Source organism: Notamacropus eugenii, chromosome 1, assembly GCF_028372415.1.
Source record: "Notamacropus eugenii isolate mMacEug1 chromosome 1, mMacEug1.pri_v2, whole genome shotgun sequence".
Lineage (NCBI taxonomy): Eukaryota > Metazoa > Chordata > Mammalia > Diprotodontia > Macropodidae > Notamacropus > Notamacropus eugenii.
Window position 1 is genome coordinate 642,812,974 of NC_092872.1, and position 27,579 is coordinate 642,840,552.

The 27,579-nt window shown below is 40.4% G+C and overlaps 1 protein-coding gene and 1 long non-coding RNA gene across 5 annotated transcripts in view; one reads left to right on the forward strand and one right to left on the reverse strand.

The window, feature by feature from the left end:
• COMMD1 (copper metabolism domain containing 1) overlaps positions 1 to 19,312 on the reverse strand; it is a 264,032-nt gene extending 244,720 nt beyond the window's left edge. The window contains exon 1 of one of the 3 annotated variants that reach the window (XM_072635456.1): positions 18,997 to 19,312. In XM_072635456.1, the coding sequence (XP_072491557.1) occupies positions 18,997 to 19,173 (177 nt within the window). In that variant the 5' untranslated portion in view covers positions 19,174 to 19,312. The remainder of the gene's footprint in view (positions 1 to 18,996) is intronic. The other 2 variants (XM_072635458.1, XM_072635457.1) reach the window with 2 other exon arrangements.
• On the forward strand, positions 17,565 to 26,789 carry LOC140520962 (uncharacterized). 2 transcript variants are annotated; one of them, XR_011972731.1, is made up of 5 exons: positions 17,565 to 17,826; positions 18,074 to 18,210; positions 21,348 to 21,462; positions 25,287 to 25,647; positions 26,374 to 26,789. It is a non-coding gene; the product is annotated as an uncharacterized lncRNA (long non-coding RNA). The 2 variants fall into 2 exon arrangements; XR_011972730.1 differs by having other exon boundaries at positions 17,732 to 17,899.
• Positions 26,790 to 27,579: the final 790 nt, after the last annotated feature.

A 27,579-nucleotide genomic window follows, 5' to 3' on the forward strand; every position in this document is an offset into this window, starting at 1 on the left:
TATACTTCAATAGTTTAATCAATTAATAGTAGAACCATAACATTTTCCTCAATATTTGAGCCAAGGAATTTCTTTTCAAAGAATACTTGAAAATATTATGTTCACACTGTTTAGGGTAAATATAGCCAGGGTTTTTAATTCCTCTTTTCAATATAGTTCTTCATAAAAGGAAATTTTCATATACAAGCAATGTATTCCTGCCCCAGTGATATAAGCTAACAACAAACAACTTAATAGTGTCTAAAATTCAATTTACAAGGGAAAAATATTAACGACTAAGCTGGCTTTTGATTAATGAAAATTAAGTTGATCCATAAGTGAGTTTATTTCCAAAATAAATATTATTCTTACAGTGCTGCTTTATAAATTTTAAAGCACTAAATAGATGTGAACAATTATTATTATTGCCCAAAGTCACAGAGCTGATGAGCGGAGGAATACAGATTCAAATCCATGCTTTTAATAATAATAATAATAAAATTCAATTTCTGAAATGCCCAAGGCTCACCACCAGGTGGCAGTGATGACTAAATATTTGTGAAACTTGAAAAAAATTAGTGTGGCCTAATAATACAATATTGTATTTTCACCAACATATCTTCCCTAACCTCAAAATATTTTAATTTGGAGCATATGTTTGAGATTTAAAGAATTGGCTTGGGGCAAATAAAAAGAAGTAATTGCTAAAATAATCACATGGATTTATGTCCTCTTCAATATGGGTATTCCCTCTAATAATACCACTCAAAACCCATCAAACCCACACATATCCAGTAGGACTTTTGTCCATGTTCTCACATGCGCTTGATACTGAGGGATAATTCAATATGCTGGGACACTGCCTGGTTTTTCACTAACATCAAGGGAATGCCAGTGTGATACGTAGATTGTCCAGCAATTATTCTTCTCTCTTGCCCCATATCCAGCCTATCTTTATTTTTAATCACATATTTCCTTGATGACATCCTTTATACAGCTTCTCCTTCATAATTCCTTGTTTATAAGATGTCCCAACCTGTTCAGGCCCACCATGTACCTCTCAGTGTTCTTTGGGTAATCCTCAATTTTACTTCTTTGGATATTAGAACACTATAGGACTTGAAGTCCTAAAACATTATCTTTTATTTCAGGAAGAAATTGGGTCATTAAAATAATTCTGCAATTTTTCAAAGGCAATCCAACTCATTTTCCTCCTCCTCCAGCTCAATTCTAGGCCCAACTCGTTGTCCATTTGTAATTCTTGTCCAAGAGATGTGTAACATACAAGTTCTATGAACTATCCTTTGACTTCATATCATAGTATGGACAATAAGCGTCCTTTACCCACTGTATTTTTCTTATATGGATAGTTAAAATAGTTAACATCAAACTGGGGTTTGGTGAAATCAGGACACTGTAATTTCCAGTTAGGAGTATTATAAGATAAGAATTTCTCTTTGACTTGGACTCTTCCAAAGAGACTGTCCATGACAGTGATAAAGACCTTTGGTCCAGAGGGCAGAACAAAGTTATTTCTATTGTTATTTCTTTCAGGGACACTTGTTTAATTTTGAAATAAGTTTGACCTAATTAAACAGTCTCTAAAACAGCACTTTGATCAATGAACCAAATTCTTTTTATAGTTACCAAAAAACAGGCACAATGAAATTTTTTTATCCTGTATGGTCTACATCTTTGAGGTAATTGTATGATATGGAATATCACCTGTGAGAGCTCTCATGCTGCTTTCTAATAAAATCATCAAAAATGCCATTGATATAATAGTAGATTGTTCTCTTAAATTTTTTATGAGGAGGGGAATATACAGTAAGCATATGGTTCGGTCCTTTTATTCCTACCTAATTGATTCCCTCTCTTACTCCCCAAGCCTAGTCTCTCCTCAATCATCAACAAACAATTATTTATTTATTTAGTGCTTACTATGTCTGAGGCACTGTGCTAAGCACTGGGGGTACAGGACAAAAATGAAATGCCCTCAAGGAGATTGTGTTCTTCAAATATCTCATATCTCTCTTTTCTCTTCACCCTTCTTGATTTCACTCTAGCATTTGATACGGTTGATTACCCCTATTCCTGGATACTCTCTCTTTTCTGGGTTTTCATGACACTAGTCTCTCCTGGTTCTCCTACCTCAGTCTCCTTTGATAGACAGCTCAACCATATCATGCTCTCTTACTTGAGTATGCCCCCAAGACTCTTCTTGGGCCCTCTTCTCTTCTCTCTATACTCTCTCACTTAGCGACTTCAACAGCTTCCATGAGCTTAATTATCACATCTATGCAGAGGACTCATAAATCTTTCTACCTAGCCCATTTTTCTGTTGAGCTCTAATCTCATATCACCTATGCCTATTAGACATTTCAACTTGGATGTCATCTCAAACTCAGCATATCCAAATCAGAACTCATTATCTTTCCTCTCAAACCCACCTATTTTCCAAACTTTCCTATTTCTGTTGCAAGTACCACCATTCTTCCAAGTCTCTCATTTACCCCTCTGTACAATGTTAATAAGAGTTCAAGATCTTCCCCACTCAAAAGGACCTGCCCATTTAGGGAAGTTTGACTGGGGAGATTTGTTTTGTAGAAAGGCCCACATCTTTTGTCAATTTTTGGTGAGACACTGGTTCTCAAAGATCATGATGTTCTCTGGCTCTGAAAAGTGTATATGTGCTCTGAGGTGAGGTTTTGTTTGGGGGCTTACTTATGCATTATAAGTGTTTGCTTGGTCAGGTGATACTCTGGGTAGCTGCTAAGGAACGCCCCTGCCCCCAATCTCCCTACCCCTACCCCCAGGGCTTTGAAAACCCAGATGTTGGTGCTTCTCTCTCTGGTAACTATGTATGTATGTAGTGGTCAGACAGTTGGGTCTGTCTGTTGTTCTGTGATGTATGTATTGCTCATGGTCAGACAGCTGGAAGCCCTGTCTATTGGTCTTTATTTCTCTGTATTTTTTCTGTATTTCAGGGTGCTGACTTTTTCCCCTGAACTAAGTGAATGATATATGTGCTTAATTAAAGTAGATTGTTGACCCCTCAAAAGTTGCTTTCTTTTTAGAAAAGCAGATCCACCTGTACAGCAGGCCCTCCTGTATTGTCCTTACTGTTACATTCTCGCTACCAAATTTTGCCATTTCTACCTCCAACATCTCTTTTATTCATTCCCCTTCTCATGCCTTACACAGTCATGACCTTAGTTCAGACCCTCATCACCTCTTACCTAGATTTCTGCAAGAGTCTCATAGTTCTCCTTGCCTCAAATCTCTCTTCACTCCAATCTATTCTCCCCAGAGCTGCCAAAATTATCTTCTTTAAATCATTCCTCTACACAGCCAATTCTACAAGCTCTCAGTTGCCTCAAAGACAAAATGTGAATTGTGTTGGGCATTAAAAGTCCTTTACTACTAGGTTCCAAACTATGTTTACAGCCATACTGTACATGGCTCCCCTCCTCATACTGTGTGATTTAGCCAAACTGACCTTCCTGTTTCTGTGCCATCTCTCATCTATGTACCTTTGCAGGGGCTATCTCGAATGCTTGAAAAGTACTCCTTTAAAACATCTACTTCAATGAATCCATCACTTCTTTCAAATCTTAACTCAGTACCACCTTTTATATAGAGATCTTTCCTGATTTCCCTGCTAGGGATGCTGATCTCGATTACTGTAGCCTTCCCTTTCTTTGTATTTATTTTGGAGTCATTCTGTATATTCTTACATTGGTATATTCTGATTCATTCCCCTGATAGAATATAAGTGCTCTAAGAAAAGGAGCTATTTATTTCATTTTTCAGCTTCTCATTTTATTCTTTTTATCTCCAGCACCTAGCATACTGTCTTGTTAACTAGCTGATTGATTGCTATTAATGTTCCCTGGGTTACCTTTTCCTGGTAATGATAAAATCTGAGATCTCTTCTTTGCTGTTTTGTCTTCTCCTACCTCAGATGCCTTGGAAATAACAAGCTCAAAACTGTGTTGCCTTTAGTATAGACCTCCGCTCAATTTAGACCAGCTGCTTTTCCTATATTTAGTTTCATCTTTAATTCATTTCTACTTCCTCCATAAGCACACCCAGGACTTTATGTCAGAATCCAAATGTGGTGGCTTCACTGTCCTTGATGATGAAGAGTTTGTTGCAAAATCTTTGCAGATATTTTCCATCTCTCATTCCTTCCAATTTCATGCTGAAATTTCCCTTGAGATGATTTAGCTTAGTTTGGTCTCCTTTCTAGCTTTCCTTAAAATGGTTTTTCACTCTACCACTTCTTACTAGTCTATTAAGTGATGTTGCTCACCATTCCCCATAAGATTTTACAAAGGAATTATAGTCAAAATCTCTTCACTTGGGAAGTCCAGTTCATTAAGGAAGGTATTTTTAGGCTCTTTTGATCTCCTAACTTTAGCACATCAGTTAAACTTTCCTGTGACCTGAGTTCAAATCCAGCCTCAGATACTTATTAGTTCTGAGACCCTGGGCAAGTCCCCTGTTTGCCTCAGTTTCCTCAACTGTAAAATGGGAATAATAATAGCACCTATGTCACAGGGTTGTTGTGTGAAGATCAAGTGAGATCAAATCAGATGTTTGTAAGAAGAGTTTAGCACAGTGCCTGGCACATAGTAGACACTATATAAATGCTTTGTTCTTTTCCCTTCCCCCTTCCCCTCTATTCATTGCCCTTTTTCATGGCATCAATACTCATATACTCAATACAGAACCTCATTCATGTGAATGGTCCTTTCAGTGATGCAAGTCACAACCCATCCATGCCTATCCATCCTATACTTGTACATGTCCTCCCATAAATTTGCCACGGGGAAGCCACCCTATGGGCTGAGAGCTGTCTTTGCTTTTCCTTAATGCTATGAGAATATCAGTAATGAGCATCCCTCATTCTCCCTCGGCTTTTTTTGTTCATTACTCTGATATCACCTCTTTACAACTACTTGCTATATTTTTATGTTATTTTTTACTTTTATATTTATTATTATATATTATTTTTCCCTTTGAGTAATAATAACTTCTTTAAATAGGCTGATTTGTAGTTGTTTTAATTATTTACCATATCTTTTTCTCATTTTTCTATTCCTTCTGTCTTTGCATTAATTTTGATCTTTGGTGTAATAAATTGGGCTAAATTTATATGGATAATTCAGTAATGACTCCCATATCAATAAACTATAATTTCCTGTCCATTAAAGTAGTATTAATTTCATTTTTTGTAATTATTCAGTGCCTGCCATACCCAGTACCTTCTGATTTTTTTTCTCAACAAAAGGATTCATGATGTGCAGGTATGATATTCCTGTCTTTGGGCTCTCTTACTCCTTATTCTTGAACCATATTTTTCAACATTTCTTTTCTTTTCTTACCTATTTCTCGCTATGCATTGAAATCACCAACCTGATTTAATTTGGAGGATCATATTAAGATCTTCAGATAATTTATCTACCTCTTTTCTCAACCGATATTGGTACATAAGCCATATTCTAAAGCTACCATCCTATATTAATCCTCTTTCATGCCAAAGTCTGAGAAAAAGCTGTTGACAGTTATCTTCATTTCCTCACATCTCATTTCTCAATCCCTTACAATCCAACTTCCAACTCCACGTGACTGAAACCTCTGTCTAAAGTTACCAACAATTTCTTACTTGCAAAGCATTTTCTCAGTCTTTATCTTTCTTGACCATTCTACAGTATTTGATACTATTGACCACCTTTCTGAGATACTGTCTCCTGCATAAGTTTCCATGACACTTCTCTATCTCCCTTCTTAGCCTACCTTATGACCCATTCAATCTTATCTCCATTGCTGGATCATCATTCACGTTTATCCCCCTAAGTGTAGGCATACTCAAGGAGTATGTATTGGTCACTCTACTCTCAGTATTCTCTCTACGTAATTTCATCAATTCCCATGGATTCAGTTATCTCTATCTAGAGATGATACATCTACATACACACACACACATGCACACACATACACACATATATTCCTCATCTCCCTCTCTTCTCTCTCTCTCTCTTTCTCTCTCTCCCCTCCTGCACCACCAACTCCCTGGCAGATTTCTCCACCTAGATATCTCATAAGGATCTAAAATTTGAGATGCCAAAAACTGAATTATCTTTTACATGAAACCTGTCTCCTAACATCTCTATTTCTATTAAAGGCTCCATTATTCTTCACCTTACCCCGATTCCCAACTCCAGATCATCTTCACTTTCCCATCCCATATTCAGTTAGTACCAAGCCTTGCTAATTCTACCTCCACCACCTCTCACATCCAAACCATTCTCTACACTTATAAAACTACCACCTCACCATCCACATCACCATTGCCTGTACTATTGCAATAGCCTCCTAATTGGTCTCTGTGCTTCCAGTCTTTCTTCTTTCTAATCTGTTCTCCACACAGCTACCAAACTGATGTTTCTAAAGCACAAGTCCGCCCATCCTATTCAAGAAGCATCAATGGCTCCCTACTACCTTTAGGATAAAATACCAAACCATTGTTTGACATTTAAAGTCCTACATTATCTGGGTTCAGCTAGCTTTCTACATTGATTTCATACTGCTCTCCTTACTCTGTGATATAGACAAGCTGACCTACTTGACATTTGCTGAACAAGAAATTCTGTCTCCTGAATCTTTGCCCTTAGCAGTCTGTACCCCATTCCTGGAATGTTTGCCCTCTTCACCAACTATCTCTTGAAATCCCTAGCTCTCTTCAATGCTCACCTTCAGCACTAACTCGTGAATGAGACTTTTCCTAATGTCCACAACCTATAGTACTATCTATAGTTTATAGTATCTGGAAATTACTTTGAATTTAATTTGTATCTATCTTTATTTATCTGGAAACATGTTATCCCCACACATGCAAATTTAATTAGCATCTATCTTTATTTATCTGGAAACATGTTATCCACACATGCACACCCAGAAGAATGGAAGCTCCTTCATGGCACTTACTAATTGATTTTTATTTTTGTATCCCCAGAAATGGACAGTGATATCTGGCATATAATAGGTCCTTAATAAATGCATTATAACTTGAATTACTTTCATGGTAGTCTTGTTTTTTTGTAAAACTTTATCATGAGCAGACAAGATGACCAAATGTTCCATGTTTCTTCCTGTCTCAGAAAAACAAACTCCATCAACTCCTTCCACACCTGTACATCTATGCAACTCTCACCTATGGGACAGAATGCTGGGTTTGGAGTTGGGAATACCCAGGCTCAAATGCTGTCTCAAACACTTTCTGTCTACATGACTCTGAGCAATCATTTAAACTGCAAACTTGAGTTTTTTCCCCTCCATAAAATTGAGTAGTTGAAATGGATCTCTAAAAGCCTTTTCACTTCTAAATCTCTGACTCCATGGTCTTCCCACAAGTTCCCCACAGGGATCCATCCAGCATGCTAGGGTCCCTCTTTACATTTTCTGCATGTTGGGGAATAATAGAGGAGCGCTGTCCACTGGTTATCCCTCATGCTTACCATGTGACTATCCATTAACTTTTTAAATACTTTTTTGATGACATCTTTTACTCTACTTTTTCAAATTCTCATTGACAATGTGTTATAGCTTATTATTTCTGCCACATGCTTCTCCACTGCCCTTCGATTGATCTTCAACTTATATTCTCAGGAGACCATAGTTTTCCATGACTTGTAATGATATATCACCAGAAGAATACTGCTTTTAATAAGATGGAACTAATATTACATAGTAACACATTTTACTCATTTTATTGATATTTTCAGAAATATAGAGATGTGACCCCCAGCAACTCACTTAACCTCTCGTTGTAGCTCTGTTTCCTCATCTGTAAATGAGGAGGCTAGTCTTAATGGCTTTTAAGATCCCTTCCAATTTAAAAATCTCTGCCTCAATGACAATGTAGCACTTCCTCTGGAAAGGTAACTTCCAGTGGTTCTTTTCGTAGTTCTCCGTAGTATTCAATCCTCAGCAATGACAAAATCCAAACATTAGCTCCAACATCTTACTAGAATCCACACCCAAGAGAGAAAGATGCTTCATCTCTGTCTGACGGACAGCCAGCACTGTAGGTATATGAGGAGGTGCTAACCAAAGACTGAACAAAACAAAGCAGTTGCACACTATCCTGAGTCCCTACTTCTATATATGAGCTCATGCTTTTCAGCAGCTAAACTCTTCTAGGACCAATTTTTCCCCTGTGCTCACCTTACTATTCTCTAGGCCAAACTTATGTGCTTCTGTTATACTAAAGGCAGTAACATGAAGACAACAAAGACAGCATAGAGGAAATAGTATGAAAGTTTAACAGTTATCATCTGATCTGCACTACCTACTACTCTTTGTGCCCTGGGAAGTCCCTTAACTCTCTGAGGGTCAGTTTCCTCCTCTATAAAATATAATACATTCCAACTTTGATTTTTTTTTTTAGTACTTTATAAATTGTAAGGGACTAGATAAATGTGAACTATTATTAGGTTCATGAAGACCTCAAAAAGGTCTTCGAGGAAAGACTCAATGACCACTTGTCATGGATGTTGTAAAGGGAAGTCTTGTTCAAGACCTCTGAATCCCTTACAATGCTGAGATTCTGAGATTCTATTCATTTGGAAGGTATCTTGGAGGCAGTGTGGCACAATGGAAAGAACGCTGTTCTGGACAAGAGAACCTGGCTTCAAATCATACCCCTGATACTTACAAACTATGTGACTGGGCAAGTAATTTAAGCCCCTCAGTTACCTCATCTATAAAATATCTCTTCTGCCGTTGTTGGTTAAACTGCTCAAAAAGGCCATTTACAATAGGTACCTCTGATTTCTCTGCTTTAACTCCCTTCTTATCCCCTTACAATCTGGCTTTATCACTGAAACTGCTCTCTCCAAGTTACTAATAATCTGCTTTTCTCAATTCTCATTCTCTTTAGTTTTTCTGCAGTCTTTGACAATGTTGATCACTCTCTCTTCCTAGATAGTCTTCTCTAGGTTTTCCAGACACCAAGGTCTCCTGGTTTTCCTCCTACCTATCTGACCACTCCATCTCTGTCTCCTTTGCTGAATCTTCCTCCAGATCACACCCTCTAATTAGAGGTGTCCCTCAGGGTTCTGCTGGGTCCTCCTGGCCTCTCCCTCTACACTACTTCACTTGGTGATCTATCTCATCAGCTCCCATAGATTTAATTACCATCTCTATGCTGACAATTCTCAAATCTACCTCTTCTTCCCTCATCTCTCTGCAGACTTTTAACCTCATATCTACAACTGCCTTTCAGACATCTTGAACTGAATGTCCAGTAGACATCTTAACCTCAACATGCACAAAATGAAACTCATTATTTTCCCCCAAAGTCTCCCTCCTCCTACCTTTCCTGTTACTGTAGAAGGCAATGCCAGTCCCCTCAGGCTAACAACTTAGGAGTTATCCTGGACTCATCACTATCTCTCACCCTCCATATCTAAGCTAATGCCAATACCCATCAATTCCACCCTTGCAATATCTCTCAAACACTCTCCTTCTCTTCCCTGGCACTGCCACACCATAGTACAAGCCCTCATCACCCTACACCTTGATTACCGCAATAGCATGCTGCTGGGTCTCCCTGCCTTGAGTCTCTCCCCACTCCAATCCATCCTCCATTCAGCCACTAAAGTAATTTTCCAAAGGACAGGTCCAATCATGTCACAAACTCCCACTCTATAAACTCCAATGGTTTCCTATTAACTACAGGATCAAGTACAAAATGCTGTTTGGCATTCAAAGCCCTTCATAACTTGGCTCCCTCTTATCTTTTTGCTCTTCTTACATCTTAGTCCCCTGCACAAACTCTTAGAGCCAGTGATGCTGCTCTCCTGGTTGTTCCTCAAACAAGTAAGCCCATCTCTAGGCTCTGGGTATTCTCTCTAGTTATTCCTCTATGCCTGAAATGCTCTCCCTCCTCTGCTCCGACTGCTGACCTCCTTGGGTTCCTATAAATCTCAACTAAAATCCCACCTTCTGCAGGAAGCCTTCCCTAATCCCTCTTAATTCCAGTACCTTCTTTCTGTCAGTCTTTTTCTATTTATCCTGTGTATAGCTTGCTGTTTGTATGTTGTCCCTTCCATTAGACTATATGTTCCCTGAAGCCAGGGACTGTCTTTTGCTTCTTTTTTAATCTCCAGCACTTAGCACAGTACCTAGCACATAGTAGGCACTTAATAATGTTTATTGATTAAAATGAGAGGGTTAGATCTGGTGACCCCTGGGATTCTTTTCTGTTCCAAAGTCATGATCCTACGATAGCCAAACTCTTTCATTTTACAGATAAAGAAACCATGGCCCAGAAGAACGAAGGTATTTACCCCAAATCACTGAGGTAGTAAATAAATAGCAGAGCTGCAACTTTTACTCACTCATGTTCACTGGCTTCAAAACTAGAGCTCATTTAATTACACCACACTACAATATGAGATTTGAATCAACATTACTATGTTCCCTTCCTCCCGCAAGATTTTTGGGAAAGGCAAGTTAGTGGGATTTCTTCAAGCTGGTATTAAACTTAAATTTCCATTACTTGTATTTATTTGCTACTAGTCATGCCAATAAAGAATTTGTTGCTGTTGTTCAATCATTTCTGACACTTTGTGATCCCATTTGGGATTTTCTTGACAAAGATACTGAAGTGATTTGCCATTTCCTTTTCCAGCTCTTACAGAGGAGGAAACTGAGGTAAACAGGATTAAATGACTTGCCCAGGGTCCCACAGCTAGTAAGTGTCTGAGGCCACATTTGAACTCAGGAAGATGGGCCTTCTGACTCCAGACCCAGTACTCTATCCACTCCCCAACCTAGCTGTCCTGATAAAGAATTTATAGACTAGCAAATTAGCATTTTGGAGGATACTTGTTATATAATATTTACTTTCATTCATTCAAAAGTGCCTATTATATGTAAAACACTGGGCTAAACACAGTGAATGGCCCTGTGGAGGATACAAAGACATAGTTCCTACCCTCATTAAGTTTGATAGAGGGGAAATAAGACAAACACAAACAACTGTGATAAAAGACAGATTGATTGTGGGCGGAGCCAAGATGGCGGAGTAGAAACACAAAAATACGTTAGCTCCGAACCCACAGCCCATGAAATATCTGTTGAAAAGAGCTGCCAATAAATTCGGGAGCAGGAGAAGCCACAGAACAGCGGAGCAGATGAGATTTCTGTTCCAGAGAGCCTGAAAACCTCTCGAAAAAGGTTCTTCACGCTGCGGACTCGGAGCAGAGCCCAGCCCTGCGTTGGCCGCCCAGCACCGAGAGGAACAGATCCGAGCAGGCTTCGGGGACAGAATCTCCAGCAGCCGAGCAGGTCCCTCCACCCACAGGTGACAAGGGTCAGTGAGAGGGTCTCTTCGGCGGGTCGAGAGGGAAGTGGGGAGCCCCCATGACTCAGGCCCCCTTGGGAGGCACCAGCAGAGGTGGGAGCAGACCGGGGCTCCCCAAGCAGGCAGGAGCCCGGATCCATTGTTGAAGGTCTCTGCATAAACCCCCTAAGGGAACTGAGCCCTGAAAGGCAGCCCTGCCCCCACAGGGGCAGCTGAACTTGATCTCACACTGAATAGCAGCCCTGCCCCTGCCCAAAGCCCTGAGGCTGGGAAGCAGCATTTGAGTCTCAGACCCCAAGTGCTGGCTGGGAGGATCAGGAGGCGAGGTGGGTGTGAGGAGAATATTCAGAGGTCAAGTCACTGGCTGGGAAAATGCCCAGAAAAGGGAAAAAAACCAAGACTATAGAGGGTTACTTTCTTGGTGAACAGGATTCTCCTCCCCTCCTTTCTGATGAGGAAGAGCAGTGCCCACCATCAGGGAAAGCCACGGAAGTCAGTGCTTCTACACCCCAGCCCACTCAATGGGATCAGATCATAGAAAAGCTCAAAAAGAGCTCAGAAAATTTTGAAAATTATGTTAGAGAGGTGGAGGAAAAACTGGGAAGAGCAATGAAAGACATGCAAGCAAAGTATGAACAGCAGGTCAGCACCCTGCTAAAGGTGACCCAAAAAAATGCTGAAGAAAATAACACCCTGAAAAATAGGCTAACTCAATTGGCAAAGGAGGTTCAAGAAGCCAATGAGGAGAAGAATGCTTTCAAAAGCAGAATTAGCCAAATGGAAAAGGAGATTCAAAAGCTCACTGAAGAAAATAGTTCTTTCAAAATTAGAATGGAACAGATGGAGGCTAATGACTTGATGAGAAACCAAGAAATCACAAAAAAAACCAAAAGAATGAAAAAATGGAAGATAATGTGAAATATATCACTGGAAAAACAACTGACCTGGAAAATAGATCCAGGAGAGACAATTTAAAAATTATGGGCCTACCTGAAAGCCATGATCAAAAAAAGAGCCTAGACATCATCTTTCATAAAATAATCAAGGAAAACTGCCCTAATATTCTAGAACCACAGGGCAAAATAAATATTGAAAGAATCCACCGATCACCACCTGAAAAAGATCCAAAAAGAGAAACTCCTAGGAATATTGTGGCCAAATTCCAGAGTTCCCAGGTCAAGGAGAAAATATTGCAAGCAGCTAGAAAAGAAACAATTCAAGTATTGTGGAAATACAATCAGGATAACACAAGATCTAGCAGCTTCTACATTAAGGGATCGAAGGGCATGGAATAGGATATTCCAGAAGTCAAAGGAACTAGGACTAAAACCAAGAATCACCTACCCAGCAAAACTGAGTATAATCCTTCAGGGGAAAAATTGGTCTTTCAATGAAATAGAGGACTTTCAAGCATTCTTGATGAAAAGACCAGAGCTAAAAAGAAAATTTGACTTTCAAACACAAGAATGAAGAGAAGCATGAAAAGGTAAACAGCAAAGAGAAGCCATAAGGGGCTTATAAAAGTTGAACTGTTTACATTCCTACATGGAAAGACAATATTAGTAACTCTTGAAACTATTCAGTATCTGGGTACTGGGTGGGATTACACACACACATGCACACGCACACACACATAGAGACAGAGTGCACAGAGTGAATTGAATAGGATGGGACCATATCTTTAAAAAAATGAAATCAAGCAGTGAAAGAGAAATATATGGGAGGAGAAAGGGAGAAATGGAATGGGGCAAATTATCTCTCATAAAAGAGGCAAGCAAAAGACTTTTTTAGTTTGGGGAAAAAGAGGAGAGGTAAGAGATCAACATGAAGTTTACTTTCATCACATTCTACTAAAGGAAGGAATAAAATGCACACTCATTTTGGTATGAAAACCTATCTTACAATACAGGAAAGTGGGGGATAAGGGGATAAACAGGGTGGGAGGGACGATGGAAGGGAGGGCATGGGGAGGAGGGTGCAATTTGAGGTCGACACTCATGGGGAGGGACAGGATCAAAAGAGAGAATAGAAGTAATTGGGGGCAGGATAGGATGGAGGGAAATATAGTTAGTCTTATACAACATGACTATTATGGAAGTCATTTGCAAAACTACACAGATTTGGCCTATATTGAATTGCTTGCCTTCCAAAGGGAGGGGGTGGGGAGGGAGGGAGGAAAAGAAGTTGGAACTCAAAGTTTTAGGAACAACTGTCGAGTACTGTTCTGGCCGCTAGGAAATAAGAAATACAGGTAAAGGGGTATAGAAAGTTATTTGGCCCTACAGGACAGAGGAGAGGATGGCGACAAGGGCAGAGAGGAATGATGGAGGAGATAGCAGATTGGTGATGGGGGCAATTGGAATGCTCGGTGTTTTAGGGTGGGGGGAGGGGACAAGGGGGGAGAAAATTTGGAGCCCCAAATTCTGTGAAAATGAATGTTAAAAGTTAAATAAATAAATACATTTATTAAAAAAAAAAAAAGATAGACTGATAGTAAGTGCCATGCTATAGGGGTTCAGAAAAGTAAGAAATTACTTCCGTTGGAGAGGAACAAAGAAGGTTTCATGGAAATGGTGACCCTTGAATTGCACCTTAAAGGTAGTATAGATCTCCCTAGACACAGTTAGAAAAGACAGTATTACAGGTAGATACAACATAAGTGGATAAAGGAAAACTGGGGGTTTATTTCTGGAATGATGAGTAATCCAACTTGGCTAGAACGTGGGGTCTGTGGCTATGTCAAGGGAAACAATAGGAGAGAAGTATGCAACAATAAGTTGGAACCAAATCATAAATAAGTGATCTTGAAAGGCAGTTTAGGCTTAACGTGACAGGAAATGGGAAATCACTGAAAGGGGTGTCCAAATCAAGCTCCTGCCTTGGACTCCACTTGACCATGTCATTTCCGGGGGCACCAGCTGGTTACCCTACTTGGTACCAGTCTGAAGGGCCTTTGCCTTTGAACCCAGAAACTTCCCCTTTGCTTACTTTCTAAACATTTCCTGATCACCAAATCCCAACTTGAACCAGTCTCTGAGCTATATTAAATTCCCATGCTGGGCAATCTACAGCCTTCAGGTCCTAACTATATCACCCACTTCTGCTACTGTGACTCTATCTTGGTGCCCAGTTAACAGTACCTACTCTCCTTGTACCTACTCTCCTCTTTTCTATTGTCACATAAATTGGTGCCCAGTTAACAGTACCTACTCTCCTTTTCTATTGTCACATAAATAACACCATAAGAATGAATTTTCTGGGGCTTTGTCATGAGAGAGAAGAGAGTGTACACATTCAGATACAATAAAACAAGATAAGGTAATGAGAAGGCTGGATGGCATAGTGGAAAGGGCATTTGATCTGGATTCAGAAGACCTGGCTCCAGTCCTAGCAGTGATGCTTACTAGGTGTGTGGCATTTAATATTCTGAACTTATTCATCTGTAAAATAAAGATAATACTTGTATTTCAAATCTACTAGGAGGAAAAATGCACTGTTTTGTTGGAGATAAATAGGAAATAATTGACAGAGGGAAGTCACTGGAATACAGAAGCAAGCTGTTACTATTATCCACTAAGCTCTAGTGCTTCATTGTGGAGTAGAGTTGACCCTGGCTCCTAAAAGGCTATGCCAGTCAAACACAAGCTCAGGTGAGCAGCTCCTACTGAGCTAGAAAGGCTTGAAGTATGTCTCCTGTGCTAGAAGGGAAGTCTGTTGTCAGCCTAGTTAAATGCTTATCACCAAGCTGATCAGTCACAGGGTAAGCAATTTCAGCCACAGCAATTTTTATAGACCATCTGCTAATTTGAAGAAGGATTACAAAATCACAGGTCCTCTTTAATATTAAAATTTTTATTTACTATTAATTACATTAGTAATGGCTGATATTTACCAAGCACTTTAAAGTTTATAAAGTGTTTTATATACAGATATCACCTGAGCCTTATAATCACCCTGCGTACAGATGAAGAAATTGATGTTAGAGAAGTTAAATAGTGTCCATGATCATAAAACTAGTAAACGTCTGGTGTAGGTCTTCCTGACTCCAAGTTAAGAACTCTAACTGTTCTGCACTGCCAAGTTCCAGACTGAACAGTATTTCACTTCTAAGTTACAGTTCCCTAGACATAATTTAGCCCTTCAAGATTCCATCAATGTCAAAAAAGGGAATCTTCTATATTAACCCCATCCCAATCCTATCACCCCCCAATTTCAGGCTAAATCTCATTTTAACATATTGGTATTCACTCTTGATTTTATTTTCCTGATTTCAGCCTTATTCCATAGTAACCACAGAATTGCTGTGAGGAAAATGCTTTGTAAACCTTAAAATACTATACAACTGTAAAGTGTTATTAGTTGTTAAGTCATGTCATTCCTATTTCTGAACGTCTCTTACATTCGGTTTCCTTCTCTATATTCTTGCCATCATCACTCTATTAAAAACGAAAAAATCTTACTTTGTTATCTTTCTATTCGGAAATCAGGAAATCTTACTACCTTGCCAGCTCAGCTACAGTTTTCTCTATCAAATCATAAACTAGGAAGTACAATGTAGATGTTAGCAATATATCTCCTCTTCTGTCTTAATGTAATTAAAGTTTATCATATTTCAAAAATATAACCTATCTAATACAGTATTCTGAAAGTTCATCACAAGAGGTGACAGCCAGCGCGGCACTTGAAGAAGGTTTATATGGGCACAGTGGATAGGACAGCAATAGAAGACATTTATACAAAGCATCTTTAAGATGCATGTGGTCACCTAGCTAAGAAATAGCACAACCCATATTTGAATCTGGGGCTTTCTGACTTCAAGTTAAACATTTTACCCACTAAATTTTGCTCCCGGTAGATTGGCTGGAGGTGGGAGAGAATAAAACCGTGAGATCAGTTAGGTTCCCAAAACAGCAGTCCAGGTAAGAAATAAACAGGAGGGCGGGGCTAGTAAGAGTGTAGAAGAAGGGACCAGTATAAGAGTTCTCAAAGACAGAAATGATACAGCTTAAAATCTGATAATGATTTACATTTACATAATGTTTCATGGTTTACAAAGCACTTTCCTCACAGCAGCCCTGGTTGCCACGAGAAGAGGTTGAGAAAGGTGATATGAATAGTATCCCCCTTTTACCAAAGAGGGAATTGAGTCCAGAGAGGTTACATTTCATGTACAAGACAAGGTCAAACAGCTAGTAGGCAGCGGAGCCAAGGCAGCTAGGTGATACCATAGAGCACAGTGCCAGGCCTGGAGTCAGGAAGACTCATCTTCTTGAGTTCACATCTGGCCTCAGATACGTACTAGCTGTGGGACCCTGGGCAAGTCACTTAACCCTGGTTGCCTCAGTTTTCTCATCTGTAAAATGAGCTGGAGAATAAAATGGCAAACCACTCCAGCAGCTCTAAAATGGGACCACAAAAAGTCAGACCCAACTGAATAACAAGAAACAGAGCCTGGTCTCCCAATTCCAACTTCAGCATTGTTTCCATCATGATTTGCTATTTGATAGAAAGGGATGGAGAGAGGTAAATTACTGTAAGAATTCACGCCAGGGTGCCTGGGAGGATAGTGGAGCCATTCACAGAAGGTGAGAACTGAAGGAAAAATTTCTGAGGCAAGTAATAAACTTTTTTCCGGGTTCAGATGACATTAGAAATACAGCTTTGCATTTAATCCTCTCAGTTATTTAGATTACTTGATATGATGCCATTTCAGAAAGCGGAAAGAAGGAAGGAAAGAAGGAAGAAAGAAAGAGAAAGGAAGGAAAGAAACAAAGAAAGAGAGAAAGAGGAAGGAAGAAAAAGAAAGGAGGGAAGAAAGGAAGAAGGAAGGAAGGAAGGAAGGAAGGAAGGAAGGAAGGAAGGAAGGAAGGAAGGAAGGAAGGAAGGAAGTGAGTGGGATAGGTTTAGTGAAGACTTCTCAGATTGTAATTCTTCTCCCACGGTGTGAAGTAAGGCCTAAAGGCTCAAGGTTACAATATTTTTAGAATAGAATAGTTCCATATAAGGATATAAAACTGTGTAGTGTATTAGGGTCTCAATGATTGGACAAAACTCACATAATTCCTCGTCGTCTTCATTTCAAAAGGGATTGGTTAGATTTCGTGTCTAGAATGTAAGATCATATTCTCAGCTAATAAGAATAATGGTCCGTGGGGGAGGAGGGACTTGCGTTAGGGTCTATATAAATCACTGCCCTTTTCTGTCTTCAGCTTTCCTACTCCTACAGGTTAGCCCCGCTTCTCGAGAATCGAATAAATCTCTTTTCTGTCATCACTTTGATTTATGTAGGGACCTGAGCCATCCCACACAATCCTGTGCCTCAAGGCTCGTGGAAAGGGCTGTCCTGGCTCTCTTCAAGCCTCAGATCAAACCCCAGTCCCCCCACACCCAGCCCGGCTGCTGGCGCCTTCTCCCACCTCCTCTTGCACACGTGTGCACCTAGTTCGTCACATATTCTCCCCCGTTACAATGTAAGCTTCTGGAGGGCCGTGGTTACTGTTGCCTTTCTCTGCCTCCTCAGCCTTAGCACAGTCCTGGCACACTGTAAGTGCTGAATAACTTGAGCAACGAATCTGCCTTTCTCACCTTAGGTTCAACAACTTGGTTTCTTTTTTTAATATTCTGAAAATTACATTGCAATATATTTGGTTTCCTTCGTAATTCTATTCATTTTATCTTACGCATTTAAAAATATTACTCTGAGAATAACATTCACAGGATTCCCCAGAAGGCCAAAGGGATCTCTGAGCGCTCTCAAGCAAGGCTAAGAACCTCACCGCACCCTAAGCGGGCGGCTCCCCAGGGAGTGTTTCAGGGGGTCCTCTACGGCTGGCGGGCACCCTTCAATTCCTGGGGTAAGTACTCGTGTGCCAGCCACTCCTTCCCCCTTGACAGATGCAATCTGCCCCCCAAACTTTTGCTGCTGTTTCTCGCTGGTGCCCAGCTCTCCGGGACCCCATTTGGGGTTGCCTCGGCAAAGCTCCTGGAGCGGCTGGTCATCGGCTTCTCTGGCTCTTTTTACAGACCAGTAAACTGAGGCAAACTGGTTTCAGGGACTTGCCCAGGGTCACACGGCTGGCGTCTGAGGCCACATTTGAACTGGTGCTCCCCAAGCTACCGCACTGGGCTGATTCCTCGCTGGACCTGAAGATCCAGGGTCCGCCCGGGCTCCGGCTCGGGCCACTCGGGGGGCGGGGCGGAGAGGGGGCTGCGTCCTGCCTGAGGCTAAAGGTCAGGGGGGGAGGGGAGGGGTGCCGGAGGACGCCCTGCGGGTGTCTGCTGTGCTTGACTCAGGCTGTTCGTTCCGTGGGTGTGGTCTTTTTAACTGGGTGTCCTACTGTGTGCTAGAACTGAGCTACGCGTGGGTGACGAAAACAAACGTTCGCTCATTGAAAATAAAAGAAGGGAAGAAACGTTACTCGTGTAACCCCGGAATAGGAAGTGGCAGTACGGCAAGGGCCTCGGTGCGCAAGCCCCGCTGAGGACCGCGGAGGAGGCCAGGGTTGGGGGCGGTCAGCGAGGTGCAACACGTCCCGGCGCGGCGCGGAGGGTTTCTCCTCACGTGCCCAGCCGTCAGCCTCGCTCTCGGGGCTGCCCGGACTGAGGGAGGAGCCCGAGAGGGGCGGGGCGGGAGCCGGTACCTTCAAGAGCCCCCTCATCTTCTCCAGGAAGGGGCGGAATTCCTCAGGCGGCACCTCCGGATAAAGCTGGCTCCGCAGCAGGTCTTCTGTGATACCTGGATGCCCATGGAAGGTGCTCTGGGCCAGGCCGCTCAGCAGGCCGCTCAGCGGCTTGGAACTCTCGAGTTCGCCCGCCATATCGACAGCTCGTTCCGCTGCTTGCCGGCTGAGCCACGGCGGCCGGGAGGGCGGGGGAGAGCCGTGCGCCACCTGCAGGCCCAGGGCGGCTTTGCACTGGCTGCCTCGCCTGGCACTGTACTCCCCTCCCCAGCAAAATGTGGATGGCTGTCACGTGAATCCAGTGGAGCAGGAGTGGCTGCAGTTGTCAGACAAAGCAAAACTAGAGTTCCACGATACCGAGAAAGGGGCACTAGAAAACTACGTACTGGTATAAAGACATCATTGATCAGTACGATTAACGCACCCAATGGCCCCTGACTTCCCCTGGCATCTCCAATCTATCCTGTATATGTGTATTGATTGAGGTTATCTCCAATTCATGGTATGTGTGTCTAAGGATGTATCTGTACATATGTGCATAGAAATCCATCTGTATAGACTGAGAGCTCCAATTTATACAGTCATTGGTATAAGTTGGAGATAATCTATATATATTTATATACAATATACACATGTAATTTGAAGGTAGTCTCAATATATAGTTGGATATTTTATGTTCATGCATCTTTTATTTCCCTCATCACAAGCACTTAATACTTTTATTCATTCATTCATTAAAAAGAACTAAATGTTTTGAAAAGAGATACAACTTGGCAGACCTTAATGCAATTAAAATATTAATACAAGGAACATAAGCAAAAGATACAGGTATAAATGGAAGCTTCATAATGACTTCCTGAGATCAAGGAAGAAAGCTCAAATTATTTGATAGAGAATGATAATGAAATAATATCAAAATTTCTGGAATGTCATGAAACTAATGTAAAAAAAGACATCCAAAGAAACTTAAGTAAACAAATCTTGGGACTAATATAAAATGTGATATCAAAGATTATGACTGAATTGTAATTAACTCAGAATAGTTATGTGGGAGCAAAAAAAAAATCAGTAAAACAGTTCATTCAACTTCTGGTATCTAGAGTTTGATAAATGTTTCACAATTAATGATTAATATTTTAAACATTTTTCTGTTTACTTTTTTGTACATATTGAAAAATAAGTTTATCATACTTTACATATTCATATGTATGCCGTAGCAGTATCATAAACCCCTCTGGGTACCCAGTAGACTCAATAGGCCCTTCCAACGCTAAATTAATTTTTTAAAACCTGGTGCTATGCCAGCAGGGACGACTGTTTGTTACCTATGCTAAAGTGAAGCATTTGTTAATAATACTATGTATAAAAAATTACCTTTCACACAACAGGACTAAAGTACAAAGTTTTGTTCAATAAACCTTAAAATATTCTTCATTTTGTTGACTAAAGGGATGTTCACAGAAAAAGCAGCGGCATAGCAGGGTCTTATGCCCTTTAGGGAAAGGGAACAAGCTGCCATAGGAAGGAAGATTTCTCTGAAACATACTCCATCTAAAGAGGGGAAAACACCATTCTGGCAAACCCTGTACAAGCAGATTCCCATCTTTCTTCTAAAATAAATTTAACCCAGGAACCAAAATTCCCAGATAATGCAGAGTCATAATTAGCTCTTCTGTATATCTGGGACAAATTCAGTTAGGGGGTGGAGGGGCCTGCAGGATTTCAGAAGGTAGTCTACCAGGAAAAGGTTGTTCCTGCAGAAAGTCCCTCCCTTTCACTTTAGGGCTTGGGGTAAGAAGGGGGCCCAGGCCTTGCTTGGCTCAGAGGGATTTGCACTTCAAGCCAGAGAAGTTTAGCCCAGCAGTCTCTGTGGCTTCTTAGCATTTAGGACAAAGTTCCATTTGTCCTATACAGATTAAAACTCTGGTAAAGTCACCTCATGCTTGTGTTGCATACTAATTAGAAGTGTTACCTCTAACAGTGGAGCTTAAGAAAGGTGTAATATGGTTACAATTCAATTATGCATAGCGATGTATGGGAGAAGAGATGGGTATTACAAATAAAAAGTAATCTAAAATATTGATATGGCTTTGAAATGCAGGGACAGTCGTAAATGTTGATATATACATAAATATGTGTATGTGTGTATATGCATGCACACATACATACCCAGTTCTTGTTTAATCCCAACCATTTATTGGCTCACTTCTCTAGTTGGTAGCCTAAGACCTGGCAGGTCATCAAAGAGAAAAAAGCCTACATTTGATAGCTAAGATCCATTTCACTAAATTGTATTCCACTATGTTTCACAGGGGCAATTTGATGCCATCGCAATAAAGTCAACAAGGGAATAAAGTATATGAAAATTGGAAACAGAAAAGGGCCAGGTTACAAAAGGTTTTACAAGCCAAACAGAAGACACAAAGGGTACGTAACTACTGTATTTTAAGATTTGTTTGCAAAGATATGCCTTGTACATTTGTTGTTGTTCATTTCAGATGTGTAGGGGTTTTCTTGGCAAAGATGTTGGAATGGTTTTCCATTCTCTTCTCCAGCTCATTTTATAGATGAGCAACTGAAGTTAACAGGGTTATGACTTGCCCAGGGTCACATAGCTAGCTAGTCTAAGACCTTAATTGTAGCATTCAACATTGAATATTTTAATACTAATTTGATCCACATTTGTAATAAAACATATAATGCTTTTGTATCACCAAGGCAATGTTCACAGCACTGGGGGTGACTATGAATATGCCAGCATAGTTCTGGATTGCAAAGTATAACAGACTCTCCATATAGAAGGTAGAAAAAAACATTTATTCAGACACCAGAAAACCAAATCCCAGCACTAAAAAGCCAAATGCATTATAATAAGCAAGAAGTCAATACACATTAGCACTACTTGGGACAAAGGCATTTCCAAGCCTTCCTTCCCTGCAGGGGCCTTCCTACAAACACACAAATACTCACTAGCCTAGCTGTGCCTGTGGGCCTGTGTCCTTCCCAGCTCTGACTAGCCTCACCAACTTCCTTTCAGCTCTGCTCTACCCTTCCTATTCTACCCATTCAACAAACTCCTCCCACCACATGTGACTTAGGCTTCCATGTGATTTAAGCAGGTCACATGGACCTATTAATGAATGGGAAAGATCTTCCCATTTAAATTACCTTTACAACTTTCCTTCAGGTGTTGTAGCAGTAAGCACCCTGATCTGCATCCAGGATAACCTTCTGGCACAGGTTCTTAGATCTGTTTTCCTAAAAGGAAAGCAACTTTTGAGGGGCCAGTAATCTTCTTTAATCACATATACCAACAGAGAGAATACAAGCAAAGAAATAAAGAGCAATAGACAGGGCTTCTAACTGTCTGACCATAAGCAATATATACATCACAGAGCAACAGAGAGATCCAACTGTCTGGCCATTATATACAGACATAGGTACCAGAGAGAGAGACGCACCAACATCTGGGTTTTCAAAGGTAGGAGGGCTCCTTAACAGCTACTCAGAGTCTCGTCTGGTCATATCAGGAGTACATTCTTCTAAAGAGTAAGCCCCCCAAAGCAAAATCTCATCTCAGAGTATATATAGAGCCAGAAGGCCTCACAAATCACATGCTTCAGGGCCTAATTACCAAAAGGTATAAAGCCTTCAAGCAAGCAAACCTCCTCATAAGCAAACTTTCCCTTTAAACAAGTTCCTCCCCCAGTGGGCTCCAAGTGAGGCCTATTAATGGGGGGAAAAGATCTTTAACTCTCTTTACAGGTGTTGGTGTGCATTTGTATCATCCATTGGAGAAAAAAATTAAATTTCATTACAACAGAATCATCAAGGACTACTGGTAGGGAAAAAATCCCCATTATATGAATAAGGGTATGAAAATAATGTCCATACCTTTAGCAACCAACAAATTCTGCAAAGAATTCCACTATCATTTTTGAGACTAACACAGTCAGTTGCCTATTGAAGCAAATTTAGTAGGCATAACTGAAGGGAGAAGGCCTGAGAATTCCATTTCCCATAATGCTGCGGCTCAAACAGCATCATTAAATCATTCATTGGGAGAAATTTTCAGGCTTCCATTTCCAATAACTGTTGGTCCAGTCAGAGAGGGACTGTACATCGTGAAGAAAGGACCCTGATTAGTGTAATGGGGGAGGAGTGGCACTTAAAAACTGTCACATGTGTGGTTTAAAGACATGGAAGATATGATGACCCAGACCTATCATCACATATCTGAATCCGAGTCCTGGCAGAATCCTGATGATCCCACAAAGCAAGCCAGTAGTCCACAGAAGTTGTCCAACTTCACTATAAAACATGCTGAACTGAAGCCTAAATCATTCCCTCTCCCCATGTCCAGGATGAGTCTGGAGACAGAGAATGTACCGATTTGGAGAATAAGTGCGAAAAAGTTATTCTCTTACATTTCCTTTTCTGATACAATTAAATGTGGGTTTTTTCCCCCACCAATTCTTTGCTGTTGGCCTATGTTTCTATTTGCTTCATAATGAATGAATATATTTAGATCTGAGTTTATGTGAGTGGGAGGTTTTAAGCAACAGAAGTTGTAAATTCACTTAAAAGAAAATACATCTCACAAATACGAGCCAAGTCGGTAGTGATCAGTCTTGGCTGGCTCATAGGCAACTTAAGGGAATCTCTTTTCACTCACCCATCCTACATACAGCTGCCAAAGTCATAGCTCAAAAGTATAGGTCTGACCATCATTGCCTTGCTCTGTGTCATTGGCTGTGTGTGTGTGTGTGTGTGTGTGTGTGTGTGTGTGTGTGTGATTTAGGATAAAATTAAAATGCTTTTGTATGGCGTTTAAAGCCCTTCAGTCTACTAGTCTTCTATGTGATTAATTTCACATTAATCCCACTCACTATAGTCCAGCCAAATTGGCTTACAGATGGTTCTCCATAAACATCTCCTACCTTTATATAGGTTATCCTCTATGTCTGGAATGTATTCCCTCCTCACCTCCATGTCTCTGAGTCTCCAATTCCCTTCAAGACTCATCTCAAGCTCCTCTTCCTACATGAGGCTTTTCTTGATCTCCTAAAGTATTAGTGTCCTCTCCACTTCAACCTCAAAATTAATTTGTATGTATTTTGTATTAACTTATCCTCATACATGTTATTTTTCCAAATAGAACTGTAAACTCCTTGACGGTAGAAACTGTTTTGTTTTTGTCTTTGTACGCCCCTTACCTAGCACAGTGCCTTATACATAGTAGGTACTTAAATACTTGCTGAACTTTCCCCTAAATGTAACTCATTTACTAGAAATCTATCTTCAAAAGACTTTGGAAATACAGGGAACCTGGAAAAATCTTCACATTTATTCTTGCATCAATATAAGTGAAGTGTTATATATCAAGTCACTAGGAGTATGAAAATGAACACCTTGCATATATGAACTTTAAACTCACTAGTACTGATTAGAATATCTACAAGATTTATATAAAGCCAGTAGCTATCTACTTTTCAAGTATGAGCAACCAATATATTATTTTTAATGGTTTTTTCCCAATTAGCAAGCATTTATATTCTTTTCCTCTTACTTGCCCCTCTTCACTCAAGAAAGAAAAACAAAACCCTCATAATAATAGAGATACTGGACATGTCCAAAAACCATGTTATCTTATGCATGCTTAGACCACCACCTGTCAGAAGAGTAGCATTCTTCATCATTAAATAAGACCACATATATAAAGTGCTTGCCAGCTTTGAAGTGCTACATAAATGCTATTTATTATTTTTATTGGTCCTCTGGAAATCATGGTTATAACTGCCTTGATCAACATTCTTAAGTCTTTTTAAAATTATGCATTTTGCAGTATTGTTGTTAAAATACAGATTGTTTCCCTGGTACTGTTCATTTCACTCTGCTTCAGTGAGATCATTCAAATCTTCCTAAGTTTCTCTGAAACCATCCCTTTCATCATTTCTTATAGCACAACAGAATTCCATTATATTCATATGCCACAATTTATTCAGCCATTCTTCAACTGATGGGCACCTGATTCTTTGTTTGTTTATCTCTCTCTTTCTTCTCCTTCCCAAAACCTTAAACCCAGTGCACTCGGAAGCCCACAGATTGTACACTAATAGGCCCCTGCCCAAACTCCACTTAATGGCTGTCTTGTGGACCCTCCTGGCTTAAGGGTGATTATCAATAGTAACTGTTGCTCTTTCCCTCCCAGCTTGATTTACTTGTATTTTTTTTCTTTTGCTCATTAAAAGGGCCATTCTCTGATTACTTCCTCAAGAGTCCTATTCACTGAATGGGTATCATCTCACTCTAAGTGAGTACCTGAATAGGACTGAGCCAAAAAAGGCCAAGGTCTCCAATTGCATCCTGGGTTGTCTCCAGTCATCTTGATGAATATCTGGTCACTGGATCCAAATGGCTCAGGAGGAGAAAGTGAGGCTGGTGACCTTGCACAGCCCTTCTTCACTCAGAACAAATTCAAGTGCAAGTCATGTCATCATTTCTCTGATGTCATGGTCTTCTTCGAAAATGAAGGACAAACACACAAAAGATGGGCACCCTCTTTGTTTCCAGTTCCTTGCCATCACAAAAGGAGCAGTTATAAATATTTCTGTACGTGTTTTTCTTCTTCCTTTGATCTTTGTGAGTATAAATCTAGCAGTGGTGTAGCTGGGTCAAAGGGCATGCAGAATTAAATAAATGGGGACAGAGTTCCAAGTCATTTTCCCTGATGGCTGTGTCAGTTGCCCACAGCAGTGAGGGGCAGCCAAGATTAGAGAACAATTTGTAGTTAGTCAAGTCAGTCTGAGGGCAAGATCCCATAGTCAAGGAAAATGAGAGGGCTTGGTAGAAATAGGGCAATTGAGAAATAGTAACCAATGTGAGACAGCTGAAGAAAGCAGCTGAACAGAATAGCAAAGTTTTCTGCTCTTGCTACAGAGAGTACTGAGAAGTCCAGTGCATCAAGAACTGCAGCAAATTTTGCTATCACCAGTTCTCTGAGGGAGTGATAAATTCCACCCTAATGTGTTGATCAGACAATGTGATTAACTAGAAACCTAGGTCAGAACTTCCAAGAGACATGCTGAGGTAGCAGCCATATCAGAATGAGTATCAGGTATGCCGAATACCCCAATCAGCTTTAAAAGGAGGGAGATATGTTTCAGCATGGTTTTCTCACTGAGATCATTACAGTTAATCAAAGGTCAACTAATTTTCTTTTAACATTGTGTTTTCATTACTGTAGTCATTGTAATAATAATAGCTAGCATTTATATCTTGCTTTAAGGTTTGCAAAGCACTTTATAAATATCATCTCATTTTATTCTCACAACAAAGTAGGTGCTGTCAGGATCCCCAGGCCAAGACTGCCCCTGTCTTCTTACTCTGGAGCTAAGGCCCAGCAAGCAAGATATACCCTGGACTTGGCATAACAACAATCCTTCATATTCTCCCTCTGGACGTACTCAGCCAAAACAAAATCCCAGAACTGTTTCACACCAGCCTCAAGTGGTCCCTGAGCTCAGATACCTGCAGAAGCCATGCTGAGGTCAAGAAGCCCTACTGTGAATCGAACTTGTCTCATTATTGCTGTTACCCCCTCACTGTCAGATCTATAGTTCACTGTGTAGCCACTGTTATATGTATTAAGATTTGGCCTCACTAAAGGGGGTCTCCTAGAGGAGGCCCTGGAACATGTGTCTACTGTCTCTCCTCTATCAGAATAAAGAAAGCTTTTATCTTATGACCACTGTTAGCTCCTTGGTTATTTTGTTTTTATTTCTTAGAATTAACTGTGGTTGTAATAACCTGTGTGAGCTCTTTGATATTTGATATTTTTCAGAGTTAACTGTGGTTGTGATAAGAGCTCCTGTGTGAGCTCTTTGGTATTTTCAGAGTTAACAGTGGTTGCATAATTTCTGTGATTTTTGGTCATTTGTTTTCAGATTTAACAATGTTATTTTTATTTCCATTTTATGGATGATAAATCTGACGCAGATACAGAATAGCTCACTTCCCTAAGATGAAGTCAGATCTTCTTGACTCCAGGACCAGTGCTCTATCCACTGTGAAACCTAGTTGCCTATTGATTATATAAATTATGCACAATATGCATCATGTAATGTGCTCTGTTCTGTAACGTATCTGCTAGTTCAGTTTGAGGAGAATCAATGGGAAACATGGACACTTGGAGGAAAATTAAGATTCAGAGAGGCTGAGTTGAATTGGGAGAGTATAACTGGGATGGAAGGTGCTTGAGTCAATGCAGATCTACCTCAGTCAATCAAGCATCTGAATACCTACTATGTGCCAGGTACTACACTAAGCACTGGGGATATGAAGACAAAAACATGTTCCCAGCTCTCAAGGAGCTTGTTCTAATGGTGAAGACAATATGCAAACAACTGTGTACATACAAGCTATATACAAGGTAATCTCAGAAGGAAAGGTGGGCAAAAGGTTGAGAAAGGCCTCTGTGCAAAGAACAAGACCAATGTCACTGTATTACAGGAGTGAGTAAAGTGTGAATAGACTGGAAAGGTA